The 14054-nt window shown below is 44.2% G+C and overlaps 1 protein-coding gene across 1 annotated transcript; it reads right to left on the bottom strand.

The window, feature by feature from the left end:
* Window positions 1-706: 706 nt before the first annotated feature.
* EIF1AX (eukaryotic translation initiation factor 1A X-linked) lies at window positions 707-12121 on the bottom strand. The gene is made up of 7 exons (XM_069874250.1): window positions 11964-12121; window positions 10743-10826; window positions 8103-8206; window positions 6667-6717; window positions 4376-4457; window positions 4179-4270; window positions 707-2049 (listed from the first exon to the last, which is right to left on the bottom strand). The coding sequence occupies exons 1-7, from the start codon at window positions 11977-11979 to the stop codon at window positions 2044-2046; spliced, it is 435 nt and encodes a 144-aa protein (XP_069730351.1). The 5' UTR covers window positions 11980-12121; the 3' UTR covers window positions 707-2043.
* Between the last annotated feature and the right edge of the window lie 1933 nt (window positions 12122-14054).

Genomic DNA, 14054 nt, shown 5'->3' with positions numbered 1-14054 from the left:
ACCAATTCTGCCAGGAAGTTTCACCTTTGTCCCATGGGTGAAGTCTCAGTTATACTGGAGAACTCTGGTACAGTGACATAAGTTCCTTACAACTACAGTGTATTCCTTTGTATCCTTGCTGCTGACTATGGACTTCATTCTCCCCACACGTACAAGACTGAGTTTGGCAAGTATAACTTCCATACTATCTTTCCAGTAAACATTCACTGCAATTTAATCATTAACCTTTCTGCTAGCACAACTGAAAAGAACAGACATGTTTGGCACTTGAACCTCAAGATTGGTTTTGAGAGCTTTTAAGCATTTTCAGAGCTGCTCATAGTCTGCTTAATAACATGAGGAAACCAGCTAGGGAATAGTTTATAAAACCTTGTTCTGAAACATGACAGCATTTATTTTGCTTCACAATTGAACTTTGTAGCCATACAAAGATATACTATCTTGCATTTGCTTTAAGATAAGGGAAGTAAGAATGCTGTACTGGTAGTATCTTTTCCCCAACATTTTTACAACAAATATTTAAAACCCATGAAACATCTGGTAAAATTATTTAACACTATGAAACTGTTATCCCTGGAGTAAGATACCAGATCCATGTGAGGGAAAAAAAAAAGTAAAAGAGAAGACATTTTTGCAAAAGCTCTGGAATTTCAAATCTAGCATGGAACTCCTTAAAAATCATATAAATCAATGAGGCCACTCCACATTTAAAGCCATTTTGTTTTTATCTATTGGGGTTGTCACTTTACATCATACCAAAAAGACTGTATAACGAATACAAGTGTCAAGAATCAGATTTTGTTTATGGCACAAAAGTTTTCCATTAACCTGCTTTCAGAGCTATTAAATACATAATTGAAGACAAAGAAACTAAGCTTACCACAAAATAATATTTGCGTGATGATGTTAAGTCTTTATTCAACTTCTTAACTGACTCTCCAGTCTGAAGGTGGAGAAGAACCTTTCCATTAGTTTGTTTCAGTAATTTATTCTGGAGGAAAGATTCTTTTCCTACACTTGACACAAATTTATTTTCTCATTTATACTGTTGTTTGAAGTTCATGTAAGCTTTAATGTTGCACCTTACAATTCAAGATTAAAATAAAATTCTACTCTTAACATAACTTTTTCTATAATGTAAAAATAGTCTACATGTTTAACATATCAAGAATGTTAAGCGTTCACTTTGGGGAAAAACTATTTAATGTATTTTTCAGTACAAACAACTGTTAATGTTTTGTATTAATGTATCCCTGTTAAGTTGGGTGCCACCCAGTGTTCACTTTCTGCCTACTGTACTTACAACACCGAAGAACTACGAGTACAAGACAGTTTTCAGCAACTGCAAATCTGAGATGCTGCTTAGTTTTTATCTTTACTTCTCTCCTACTCCTCCACTGTGGCAAATTTACATCTTTGAAATAATGAGTGTTTTTAATTATCAAAATCAGTATAAAAATAGCAGCATGCTACTAGACACGAAAAGCAGATTCATCATGCATTATGAATTTAAATGCAGATATCTGCCTTCCTTTTATATTATCAAAATCTTTTTAAAGTTAACAACAAGGCAAGGGGTATAAGGACAGACACTGCATAGTATGATTTGATACTAATCTGAACTGGGTATTTGTATTTAATCAAAATCCATGATAATTACAGGGTAAACAATTTTTATTTCAAAACACAAGTTTAACTGGAATTGTAGTGATGAAAGCAGAATAGGGAAAAATGCAGTCTTTTATAGCCCATGTCACCATGTTTCACTTACATCCAGTGGTAAAAGCTCTAATTGGTGAAGAGAGAAAATATTTGTGGCATTTCATTGAACCTTTGCGTAATCCAGCATTATCCATTTCTAAAGAATATAAATACTTTAAAACAAACATTGAAAATAAATCCTTTTGATGTAACAAACTACACTCTTTACCAAGAATTTTCAGTCTTCTTTAAAGAAAGGGACTTCACCCCAAAAATAATCGAAATATCAATGTAGAACAATCCTTGGAGGAAAAAAGTCGGAATGTAAACCTCTGTTCCAAATTAGATCTGAAAAGCAAAAACACCACATCATGTATTTAATTCATAGGCATTTTTCATCAAGCAATGCTGCCTTTAAGCCATTTTTACAGTTAAATAGGAGACTTCCTAAACTCCGTACAGCAATGTTTTTGCCTCAGCTCATATCCTGTTTTCATAACATGTGAAAAATTATTCTCCCTTACGTCCCCACCACTACTGTTACAACACCGTAGGTAGGCAGGTGAGCAATTCTGCCAATCTAATTATGCATAAGTAGTAGACAAACAGACAAACCAGCTCGTGATTCTCAAAAACAAAACAGAGTTTAAGGTTAACTCCCCATCCAAATTAATTTGGTGGCAAATGATTGGTTTTCTACTCATTTTTCTAACATAAACAATAAAAGAAAGGTTCCACCAAGGCTTTCCCATTAACCATCACCTTTGAAGCCACACTTCATTCTAGGTAGGACTAGGATGATCCTCAGAAAGCTATTCACATTTTATGTCTTTTTCTTTCTTAAAGCAAGATATTAATATTATATTGCATATCTGAAAGAAGCTTAGAAACAATCATAGTTGCTCACTTCAATCCATTATACCACACAAAGATCCATTAGTTTGCAGATTTTATTATTTCAATATTCCTACACCTACTTATTACTTAGATGCCCTACAATAGCATTATTATTAAAAGCATGCAGTCCTAGAAAGTGTTTCTAGCCTCAGAAGGCTAAATCTTCAGTAAGCTCAACCACTGACTGGTCCAAAGTGCAATTTTCCAAAGCCTGAAGAAAAACTAATCAAGATATTGATACTTTTAAAGTATTTGACCTAATTAGATATATTGAGAACCTCGAAGAAGTCAAAATAATGTAGGCTCTTAAAGAGTATCAGCTATAGTGGCAACTCAGACAGAGAGGGGACTAAAAAGATGAAGAATTAAAACATAATAATATACTTAGAACAGCCTATCCAATTAACTCAACTCACTGTCTGTGTAAGTTACAACTTATCCTCTTAGCCAGCTGACCCTGCACACATTGCTCTCTCCACTACAAAATAAAGCGCATCATCTTAGAAAACATTTCACAGCAGATTCTACTTCTGCAATTTACTATAGAATTTGAACAATTATACTACCACAATTTAAGAGCGTGCATTTTCACTTACTAGGGCTTTGTGATAAGCATTAACACAACTCATTGTGACAATCTGACAATTCAGGACTACAGTGAACTTTAGTAACGACTAAGCTTTTTACGATTTTTCTGTTAACAAAAATGGAGACATGAACGTCTTTGTTTTTTAAAGCCACAAATCCCTCAATTATTTCTGTAGTTATTATTGCATATTGAGGTTGTTAAAATTACAGAGGAATCAGAAAGGTGGAACGCACATGTGTTTATGCAATCTGCCAAAACACCTACACAACCTGTGACCTGTTTCAGCAGTTGGTGTCCACTGTTGTTTGCATCAGCAGTGTGCGACTCATCCTGCCTCGACTGAAGCAGCCACAGCTGCCCTACATGGCACAGGGACCCATCAATCTTTGTGCCTGCTCCCTGAAAACTCCTAGTCTGCTGTGCAGGGAATGCGAGGAAATCCTACTACTCTGCTAAACCTTCCTGTATCATTCACTTGGGTTTCTACCACCAGCAGGTTGTAAAAAGCTTATGCTTCAGAGAGCAGTACCGAGGGCTACATTGTTCCTTCAATATGAATATACCCAGATACATCCCTGATGTGGTCAACTCACGTAACTGCAACTCCTCGCAAACACACACAAATGCATATACGTACACATACACAATCATTTGAATGGATGCTGCTACAGAACTCTACGTTTTTGCGGTCACGTGACTTTTGATTTTCTTTTAGGCACCTTAAGGGTAACGAGAAGGCTGATGTCCATTGTATGTTTTAAAAGTGTGACACTAGGCTGTTTAGAAGTCAACTAGAGAACGGTTGTAGGACAGAAGAGAATAGAAAGCTGGCATGCATACAAACACACCACTTTCTGAAGCAGTCTCTGAGAAGGTGAGCTATCCTGAATATTAATGTATTATTTTACTTGCTCTAAAACAAGCAAAGACAGCTTATTGCCAAAGATGATAGTTTCAAGCATATGATACAAAATATATATTTACTACTTACATCATCAATATCTTCATCATCATCTCCAATATCATCAAACTGGATTTCATCATCATCTCCAGGACCAAATGTGTCTGTTTCATTGATTTTAGCTAAAAAGGAATTCAGAGAAGTTAAGAAACGCACTCACACCAAGTCAAGATAGATTGAATATTCCTGCCCAATATGAACTTGATATTTGAAGTGAAGATTCTTACCATGTTCTGGAAGCTCCCCATACGCTTTCAGACTTCTGGCTTCATCTGCATTGTACTTTAGAATAACATCAGCCTTGTTATCCTAAGTAAGAATTAATTAGAATTTATTAGTTATCTATGAAGGAAAAAACCTCCCTATTAAGCTTAACAGACTAGTAACACCTATTTTATTTATGGAAGAATAACATCTATAAACTTTACAGAAGAATATCTTGTTCCTCCTTCTCCTCCAGTTCCTTTCAATGTGAAGTAAAAAAATGTTCATTTGTAAAATATCTTCCTTTCTTCTAGGCAATAACTTAATTTTCTCCTAATATAAGTAATTTGAGAAGTTCGGTTTCGTGCCTTTGAAACTAATCTTCCTTCAGTGAACATACATAGTGAGGTGTTTGGTGGTCAGAAAGTGTCAAAACTGCTCAGTTTAAAATAGTTTACTATATATATTAAATGACAGTATCTTAAGTGTTTTACAATGCTAACGTAAGCTTCAGAAGCAGAATCTATCTTGAAACAGCTGATGACCCAACACTAACATTCATGGAAAGATATTTACCTAAAGAAAATGTGAAAAATTTTTCCCATTGACCTTTATGTTAGGTAAAATTATGCTACTCCATTTCTGGAAATTTAAGGAGAAAATGATCACTGATGAACTGCCTTCTTAAGCCTAAACATCAAGGCTCCAAAACACTGATTACCAAAAATTCTGATTATCACAATAAAATAGAATCATAGAATAGTTAGCATTAGAAGGGACCTTAAAGATCCCCCAGTTCCAGATCCCTGCCCCACCAGATCAGGTTACCCAAGGCCCCATCCAACCTGGCCTTAAACACCTCCTGGGAGGGGGCATCCACAACTTCCCTTGGCAACCTGGTCCAGTGCCTCACCACCCCTCATGGTGAAGAAATTCCTCCTTATGTCTAGTCTAAATCCGCCCCTCTCCAGTTTATACCTGTTCCCCCTCATCCTATCACCACAGGCCTTTATGAAGTCCCTCTCTAGCTTTCTTGTAGACTCTTTTCAGGTACTCGAAGGTCATTATAAGATCTCCTCGGAGCCTTCTCTTCTCCGGGCTGAACAACCACAACTCTCTCAGACCGTCCTCACACAGGCGGTGCTGCAGCCCTCTTATCATCCTTTTAGCCCTCCTCTGGGCCAATTCCAACTGCTCCATATTCTTTTTACGTTGGGAATTCCCAAACTGGACACAGTACTCCAGATGAGGTCTCACAAGAGACGAATAGAGGGGCAGAATCACCTCCTTCACCCTGCTGGCCACGCTTCTTTTGATGCAGCCCAGGACACGGGCTGCGAGCGCACATTGCCAGCTCATGTTGAGCTACTCATCAACCAGCACCCGAAGTGCTTCTCTGCAGGGCAGCTCTCAATCACATCATCCCCTATTCTGCACTGAAAACAGGGATTGCCCTGACCCAGGTGTAGGACTTTGCACTTTGCCTTGTTGAACCTCATGAGGTTCTCACAACCCCACTCTCCAGCTTGTCCAGGTCCCTCTGGATGACATCCCGTCCTTCCAATGTGGCAACTACACCACTCAGCTTGGTGTCATCTGCAAACATGCTCAGGCTGCACTCAATCTTGCTGTCAATAAGCAGCACCGGTCCCAGTACGGACCTCTAAGGGACACCACTAGACATGGATCTCCATCCAGACTTAAAGCCACTGACCACTACTCTCTGAATATGACCCTCCAACCAGTTTCTTATCCACCGTACTGTCCACCATCAAATGTTTGGTGCTTGGCTCAACCTCCCTTATATCACAGGATCCAAGTATCAAATAGCTACGCCTGGAAAAAAATGGTCAGGTGTGATGTCAATAAGCCCTTCCACTCACAGAGTCTCAGGGTACAGTTTAGAAGAACTAGTTCACCCAGGATTTGTCATCTACTCATGACAATCTTTCTGTAACACAAGGAAACTAAAAGTCATGGTTTAGCATAACTAAATACAACGTCAAAGAAAGTTAGATGGCTCACACCCATACTGTGAGGGTGATCAGGCACTGGCACGGGTTGCTCAGAGAAGTCGTGGATGCCTCTTTCCTGGAGGTGTCCATGGCCAGGTTGGATGAGGCTCTGCACAACCTGAGCCAGTGGGAGGTGTCCCTGCCCATGGCAGGGCAGTTGCAACTGGATGACCTTTAAGGTCCCTTCCTAACCAAACCATTCTGATTCTATGAATTTCTCATGATACCTACTGCAATTCAACATTAAACAGAGAGTTTTATAAGATATTCTTCATAGGCAAATTACACTGAATTCTTACCTGGTAGTCTCTTAAGCCGACCAATATAATATCAGATGTATTTATCCAAACCTGAAACAGAAAACATGTTATATTGCAGGAATTCAATTTTTGTTGCATAACATGAGTCAAACAGCCCATTTAGGTTTAATGAGAGACATGAGATATTTCACTAGAGATATTTCATTTTCACTTCCTAACCAGTAAACAGGAAATACCCAATTGCATATTTTAACAGCAAAATCAAGGTCATAAATACTCATAGATAATATTATTTCACAAGTTACAGAGCTATCGCTAAATCAAACATCTTTGAAAAGCTATAGCAAGCAAGGTGGTTACCAAGTCATAACTTGAGAAAAGAAGAAATGCATCAATTCACCACTCTGAACTGAGCTCCAGAAGGGCAAAAATGAAACAAAAACCTGATGAAGTTTGCTGATGGACAAGCACAGTGAAGAGCACATGAAAACAAATGGAGCTATTTCTAGTAACTAACTATGCTGTCAGACAAACCAAAGCCAGCAGCCTGCAAAACAGGACATGCTAATTAAAATGCACAAGATAGTTCTCTCCCGTAACAGCTTGATTTTCTGGAAATGAAATATATTTCAGTTGAGATTTCCTTTCTTTTGGACATGAGGAAGAGAAGTGATGTTTTCTGTAACAAGAAATGAATTCTGCAGCACCTAGCATTTCTCTCAACATGTTCTCCATTACCTTCAAGAGTTTATTGCAGCTAGCAGCGCTCACACTGATACCAAGATACGTGCGTTCACTGGTCACCAAATCCAGACAGGTGGAACAATCCAGAATGAACACAGAGAACGCCTGTTTTTATTGGGAACAGACTATCTGAGAGGACCTCCTCTGTACCACACACCAGCATAGTTTAGAAAGCTGTAACATCTGACAAGGGCAAGAAGGGACACCAACCAAATATTGCAAAGTTAAGAATGCAAACACGTAGACCTGTATCCCGTTTTGGGAAACAGCATACCTAAATAGTGGCCTTGGACAACGCTCTTGCACCTTTATTTCCTATGCTAGGTGTCAGTCTTCATGTTAACAAAAGTTCTGCTAAGGTAAGTACTGCTTTAGTCTCACATAAAACACACACAAATATCAAGTTCTCCATCTGCAGTTAAGAGAGCTTTTCAATATTACATAAAAATGTCTAGAATGTGAAAAAACAGGATTTCATAAGCAGTCAAAAAATATTCCCTGAAATACAGACATCCAAAGTCAGCTGTTCAACTACACATGCCACTCAAAAGTCAAAGACTGCCTATTTTTGTGTCGGCAATACAAACAGAAGAACAAACAAATTTGCTATCAAAAAAAGAAGTTTAAGGTACAGTAGAAATATTAACTTTTGTAACAAGCTACACGTACATTTTTACAATCATGCATCACACATAATGCCACTGCTCTGTACTGCAGTGGCTCGGAATTACCTTTTTTCTTAGTTTCCCTCTAATATGACATAACCTCTTCACACCGTCAAAACATAGCGCCTCCAGTCTGCCATTGCCCAGCATCTTGATCACCTGGGCGTATTCTGAAAGAGACAGTATCACAGCAAAGCTGCTCAACAAACATAGCTTTGTAAAACAACCAATAACTTCTGACATGGTAACCAAAATTTGCTGTTAACATTTTATCAAAGATGAACAGCCAAGAGAAGCTTTGATCAGCCATGCAGGCAGCTGAATGTATCAGTTTTTGTAACATTGTTGATGTTAACATTTTCAAACATCCTCATTCTGGTTGTATCCCTCCTTTTGTTCCTGCTGAAATGCTTACTGCTATAAAGTCACATTCAGAGTTTGAAAGTTTATGACAGCATCACAACGCCTGTCCTGATGGACAAAATCTCATGTGATCATTAGGAGGAGGGGAGAAAGATGTGCATCCCATATACCCCATGGATACTCTGAATCCCTTCTGCAGGGGCTTTGTGGAAAAAGATGCTGTTCTTGAAAGGGCAAGTTCTGATGTTGTCAGAAACTGAAAGACAAGTGACAGGATTCAGCTGAAAACTATGAAGCTTCTCTCCAACATCCACCCTCAATATCTCACCTTGTATTTAATCTTCCCTCGTTGAGTTCCAGAAATCACTACTGAAATACTTCACATCCACTATTGAAGCTTGCAGCACAATGAATTATCATTTAACTAAAAAGAATAGAGCTCGCAAAAATTATAACATTGCCTGACCACCCATCCTCACCAGGAAAAAACTTTTTCTCAATTAGCTGGAGCTGCACTTCAATATTCCAAAATCTTTCCTTAGCACAAGCTAGATAGTCCAACAGACCACATGAGAATATTAATTGAGAATAATGTTTCTTTGCTGCTCATGGCTTGGATGGGTGTACTCTTCACTGGGTAAAAAACCAGCTGGATGGATGAGCCGAGAGAACTGTGGTGAGTGGCGTTAAACCCTGTGGGTGGCAGGTCACAGGTTCTCTTCCCCAGGGCTCAGTATTTGGGCCAGTTGTTTCATATCTTCATCCATGATCTGGATGAGGGGATTGAGCACCCCCTTGGTAAGTTCCCAGGTGACACCCAGTTGTGCAGGAAGGCAGCATGGCTCTACAGGAGGACTTAGACAGGCTGGATTGATGGGCTATGGCCTATGTACCAGGTCCTGCACTTGGGTCACAGCAACCCCGTGCTACGCTACAGGCTTGGGAAGAGTGGCTGGAAAGCTGCCTGGCAGAACAAGACATGGGGGTGACTGTCCACAGGCAGCTGAATGTGAGGCAGCAGTGTGCCCAGGTGGGCAAGGCATCCTGGCTTGTATCAGAAACGGTGTGGCCAGCAGGAGTAGGGAAGTGATTGCGCCTCTGTTCTCAGCACTGATGAGGCTGCACCTTGAACACTGTGTTCAGTTCTCGGCCCCTCACTACAAGAAAGACATGGAGCTGCTAAAGCGTGTCCAGAGAAGGGCAATGAAGCTGGTGCAGGGGCTGGAGAACAAGTCTTGTGAGGAGCAGCTGAGGGAACGGGGGTTGTTTACCCTGGAGGAAAGGAGGCCAAGGGAAGACCTTATCCCTGCCTACAACTGCCTGAAAGGAGGTTGTAGTGAGGTGGGTGTTGGGTCTCTTCTCCCAAGTGATAGGTGATTGGAGAAGAGCAAATGGCCTCAAGTTGCACCAGTGGAGGTTTAGATTGGATATTAAGAAAAATGTCTTCACTGAAAGGTTTGTCAAGTACTGGAACAGGCTGCCCAGGGAAATGGTGGAGTCACTCTCACCTGGAAATAATAAAAAAAGGTCTCTCCTTTTACAGAGAATTAAGTCAGTACTTTTCCTGTATTTCTAACAAAGCCACTGATTAGGTCAGTACGTAAGCACTCGCATATATGTGAGCAACCACAAGAGAGTGACACGCGAGATAATGTAAGCCAAAAGAGAGGTGAGCTCACTGTCACCAAAAGGCAATGGAGAGAGGAATCCTAGTCATCACCCTCCAGCTGAACACTGCTGTGGCTTACTTTACCTGACAACACCCAAGTAAGGACCTCACCTATTGTTCACGTTTCAGTAATTGTCAGACATCCCAACCCATGGGCCAATTGAACCAAGCCATCAGGGAACCATGGAAGAACATCGAGATATATTATTCTGCCAGGTCACTGGCTTCAGAAGGCTCATCAAAGGATCCAAGAGATGTTACAGTTGGTATAAGAAGAAAGCAGGACCGGGCATCCAAGAGACAACAACCAACCCCTGGCAACACTGAACTACATCAGCTTACAGACCCTTACACAGAGCAATTGGAGGGATTTCTGGGGGATGGTTACACACACACTGTATTACACACAGATTCACAATAAGGCTAAGGAGCAGCAGGCTTCATTCTTAAGGGGTGATGCTATTTCAAAACTTCCCTTTTCGTAATGTCTTCCTCCTACACTCAACGTGCCATTTAGAATTCAAACACAACCCCATTAAGAATACCCGTCTTTATTCCACAATAACTTTGTACTTCTCGGACTCTCAGACATTTGTGTATCAACTTCCAATGCACGTCCCTTACATCATCTGACTGAAAACAATGGCACTGCCATACCAGAGTTAAAAACTCACCTTGCCCGTCTTCCTTGAAGACCAGTTCTCTTTTTTCTGATTCATTCTCATTCTTACCTCGTCGTCTGTTTTTACCTCCTTTACCTAAATTAAAGGGGAGGGGAAGGCATGTGTTATTCTCTCCGAATACAGTGAATGAAACAATCACACTTTGGGGATTTTTGTGCTGTTTTGAGTATCTTATCCAGATGTAAGTTTTTTTGCTTGCTTTAAATATTTTTAGCTCTACATTTTTAACTGACCAGAATAATAGAATAGCTTGGGTTGGAAAGGACCTCAAAGATCACCAAGTTCCAACCCTCCTCTGATGGAAAGCACACATCCCACTATATCAGGCTGCACACGGTCCATCCAACCTGGCCTTCCTTGAACATAATAATTTAAAGAGTAGAGCCTCCATTATTTAACACATTCTGGTTGCTCTGGAGTGGCTTTAAATTGGAGAGGGAAGCTTTACATCAGACATTAGGAAGAATTTCTTCGTGCTGAGGGTGGTGACGCATCGGCACAGGTTGCCCAGGGAAGCTGTGGCTGCCCCATCCCTGGAGGTGTTCAAGGCCAGGCTGGATGGGGCCTCGAGCAGCCTGGGCTGGTGGGAGGTGTCCCTGCCCTTGGCAGGGGGGGTTGGAACTGGATGGGCTTTAAGATCCTTTCCAACCCAAACCATTCTGTGATTCTACGACAGCTGCCTTCAACAAGGAGTTGCACATCACCCTTTTCAGGTTTGGTGGTCGCTGCTACCAAATTCCTCACAAATAACGGCGGGATAAGCACAGAGCAGAATAACAGCGCTGAAACCCCTGGAACACTCCGAGCGAAGCTGCCGCTCCACGCGAAGCTGCCCTTTTTAAAGGGCACACACGTGGCCGCGGGACGAAGACGCCGAAGCGCCGCTCGGGCTCCCCGTCCACCCCTTAAGAAGCTCCCTCTCCCTCCCGGGCCCCTTCTCTTTTCATCCTTTCCAGGGGGCACGGCGGGGGCCGCACACCCCGACCCCGCTTCCCCCTCCCCCGCCCCGGGGCGGCCGAGGCCTCGCCTGGGCCGCGCGCAGCCCGGAAGCGCCGCGGGGGCAGCGGGGCGCGCGCTCGGGCGGCGCCCACGTGAGCGGTGGCGGCGGCGGCGCGCGCGGAGGGGCGGCCCGGGCCCGGCTCTGCTCCCCCACCCCCTGCCCCGGCGCCCCAACACCCCCCCCCCCCCGGCGCGGCCCGGAGGGACCCTCACCTTTATTCTTGGGCATGGCGCCGCGGAGGGGCTACGGGAAAGGTCGGTGGCGGTGGCGGCTTCAGGCGGCGCCCGAGAGGAGACGGAGGAGGCGGCGGGCGGGATCCAAGCGGCGGGGCCGGGGCTGCGGGCGGACTCGTGCGTTCCGGGCGCTGGCGCCGATCGAGACGCGCGAGCGCCCCCTGGCGCGCGGGCGGGCTCAGCGCCCCCACCCCGGCGGCCCCGCCCGCGCCTCGGCCCCGGCCGCCATTGGGCGTCGCGGCGGGCGGGGGCGCCGCGCGATTGGCCGGAGGCAGCGCGGGGCGGGCAGCGGCCGGCAGGGAGGGGGCGGCTCTGCGGCCCCGCGGCGGGGTGGGAGGCCCGGGCCGGGGGAACCGTAAAGACCGTCAGGCTCCGGCCCCCTGCCGCGGGCAGGGACTCCGCCCGCCAGGCCAGGCTGCCCGAGGCCCCATCCAACCTGGCCTTGAACACCTCCGGGGTGGGGCAGCCACAGCTTCCCTGGGCAACCTGTGCCAGTGCCTCACCACCCTCATGGTGGAGAAATTTCTCCTTATGTCTAGTTTACATCTGCCCCTCTCCAGTTTATACCCGTTCCTCCATGTCCTATCACTACAAGCCTTTATGAATAGTCCCTCTCTAGCTCTCTGGTTGCCCCTTTCAGGTACTGGAAGGTCGCTATAAGATCTCCTCGGAGCCTTCTCCGGGCTGAACAACCACGACTCTCTCAGACCGTCCTCATACAGGCGGTGTTGCAGCCCTCTGATCATCCTTCTAGCTCTCCCCTGGGCCCATTCCAAAAGCTCCATATCCTTCTTACATTGAGGATTCCTGAACTGGACACAGTACTCCAGATGAGGTCTCACAAGAGAGGAATAGAGGGGCAGAATCTTCTCCCTCGCCCTGCTGGCCACGCTTCTTTTGATGCAGCCCAGGATATGATTGGCCTTCTGGGCTGCAAGTGCGCATTGATGTCTCACGTCGAGCTTCTCATCAAGCAGTTCCCCCAAGCTGCTCTCAATGACATCATTCCCCATCATGTACTGAAAACGGGGATTGCCCTGAGCCAGGTGTAGGACCTTGCACTTGGCCTTGTTGAACCTCATGAGGTTCTCACAGCCCCACTCCTGCAGCTTGTCCAGGTTCCTCTGGATGACATCTTGTCCTTGTGGTTTGGCAACTGCACCACTCATCTTGGTGTCATCTGCAAACCTGCTGAGGGTGCATTCAATCTCACTGTCAATATTTCAGTGCCTGAAAGGGGCCTACAAGAAAGCTGGAGAGGGACTATTCATGAAAGCTTGTGGTGAAAGGACAAGGGGGAATGGGTATAAATTGGAGAGGGGCAGATTTAGGCTAGACATTAAGAACAATTTCCTCTCCATGAGAGTGGTGGGACAGTGGAACAGGTTGACAAGGGAAGTTGTGGATGCCCCATCCCTGGAGGTGTTTAAGGCCAGGCTGGATGGGGCCTTGGGCAGCCTGGTCTAGTGGGATCTCCCTGCCCATGGCAGGAGGGTTGAAACTAGATGATCTTTAAGGTCCCCTGCCTGCAGCCACTGCTCTCTCCCCGCTCCCTGTGGCAGGCGTGGAGCCCCATATCGGCTTTTTGGGAACAGCAGCTCATGGGAACTGCAAGGAGCTTTGGTGGTGGATATTAAGGAACAGGTGGAGGTCTCACCCCTCCACCCAGGGAAGGGGGAGCGCCCACCCACCGACCCCAGGGGAACCTCAGGGCGCTAGGGGAGGAAAGGCGTTGTTAGGAACACGAGGGGTAAATGGTTGCAAATGGGAAGGAATGAGCATGGGAAAGGCTGAAGTAAGGCAAAATAGCATCATCAGAATCTCAGGTTATATCAACCCCTTTTTCTTTCTTTTGAGAGGATTTCAAGGCTTAGATATTCCCCGCTTTACTCTAAAAATCAATTTAAAAATGGCTTTAGGAAAGCAGGATAAAGCCCCCTGCGGGCACAGGGCTCGGATCCAAGGGGTGAATTTCACTTGGGAGATAACACTGCCGTTTCTCCTTGCTCTTGCTTCTTGTGCCTGTTACAAACCTCTTTTCATATCCTCTTATAGCTTTCGTTTGGTACA

The sequence above is a fragment of the Phaenicophaeus curvirostris genome, chromosome 1, assembly GCF_032191515.1.
Source record: "Phaenicophaeus curvirostris isolate KB17595 chromosome 1, BPBGC_Pcur_1.0, whole genome shotgun sequence".
Lineage (NCBI taxonomy): Eukaryota > Metazoa > Chordata > Aves > Cuculiformes > Cuculidae > Phaenicophaeus > Phaenicophaeus curvirostris.
The sequence above is the reverse complement of the archived record's forward strand: the minus strand, read 5'-3'. Positions and strand labels throughout refer to the sequence as shown.

Bases quoted from the DNA above. Each gene is read 5' to 3' on its own strand.
- EIF1AX (XM_069874250.1), bottom strand. The intron at 6,718-8,102 runs GTAATTCCGAGC...TTTCTGTTTCAG, and splicing joins GAGGGAAACTAAGAAAAAAG to GTTTGGATAAATACATCTGA. The intron at 4,458-6,666 runs GTAAGAATTCAG...ATTCTTACTTAG, and splicing joins TCGGCTTAAGAGACTACCAG to GATAACAAGGCTGATGTTAT.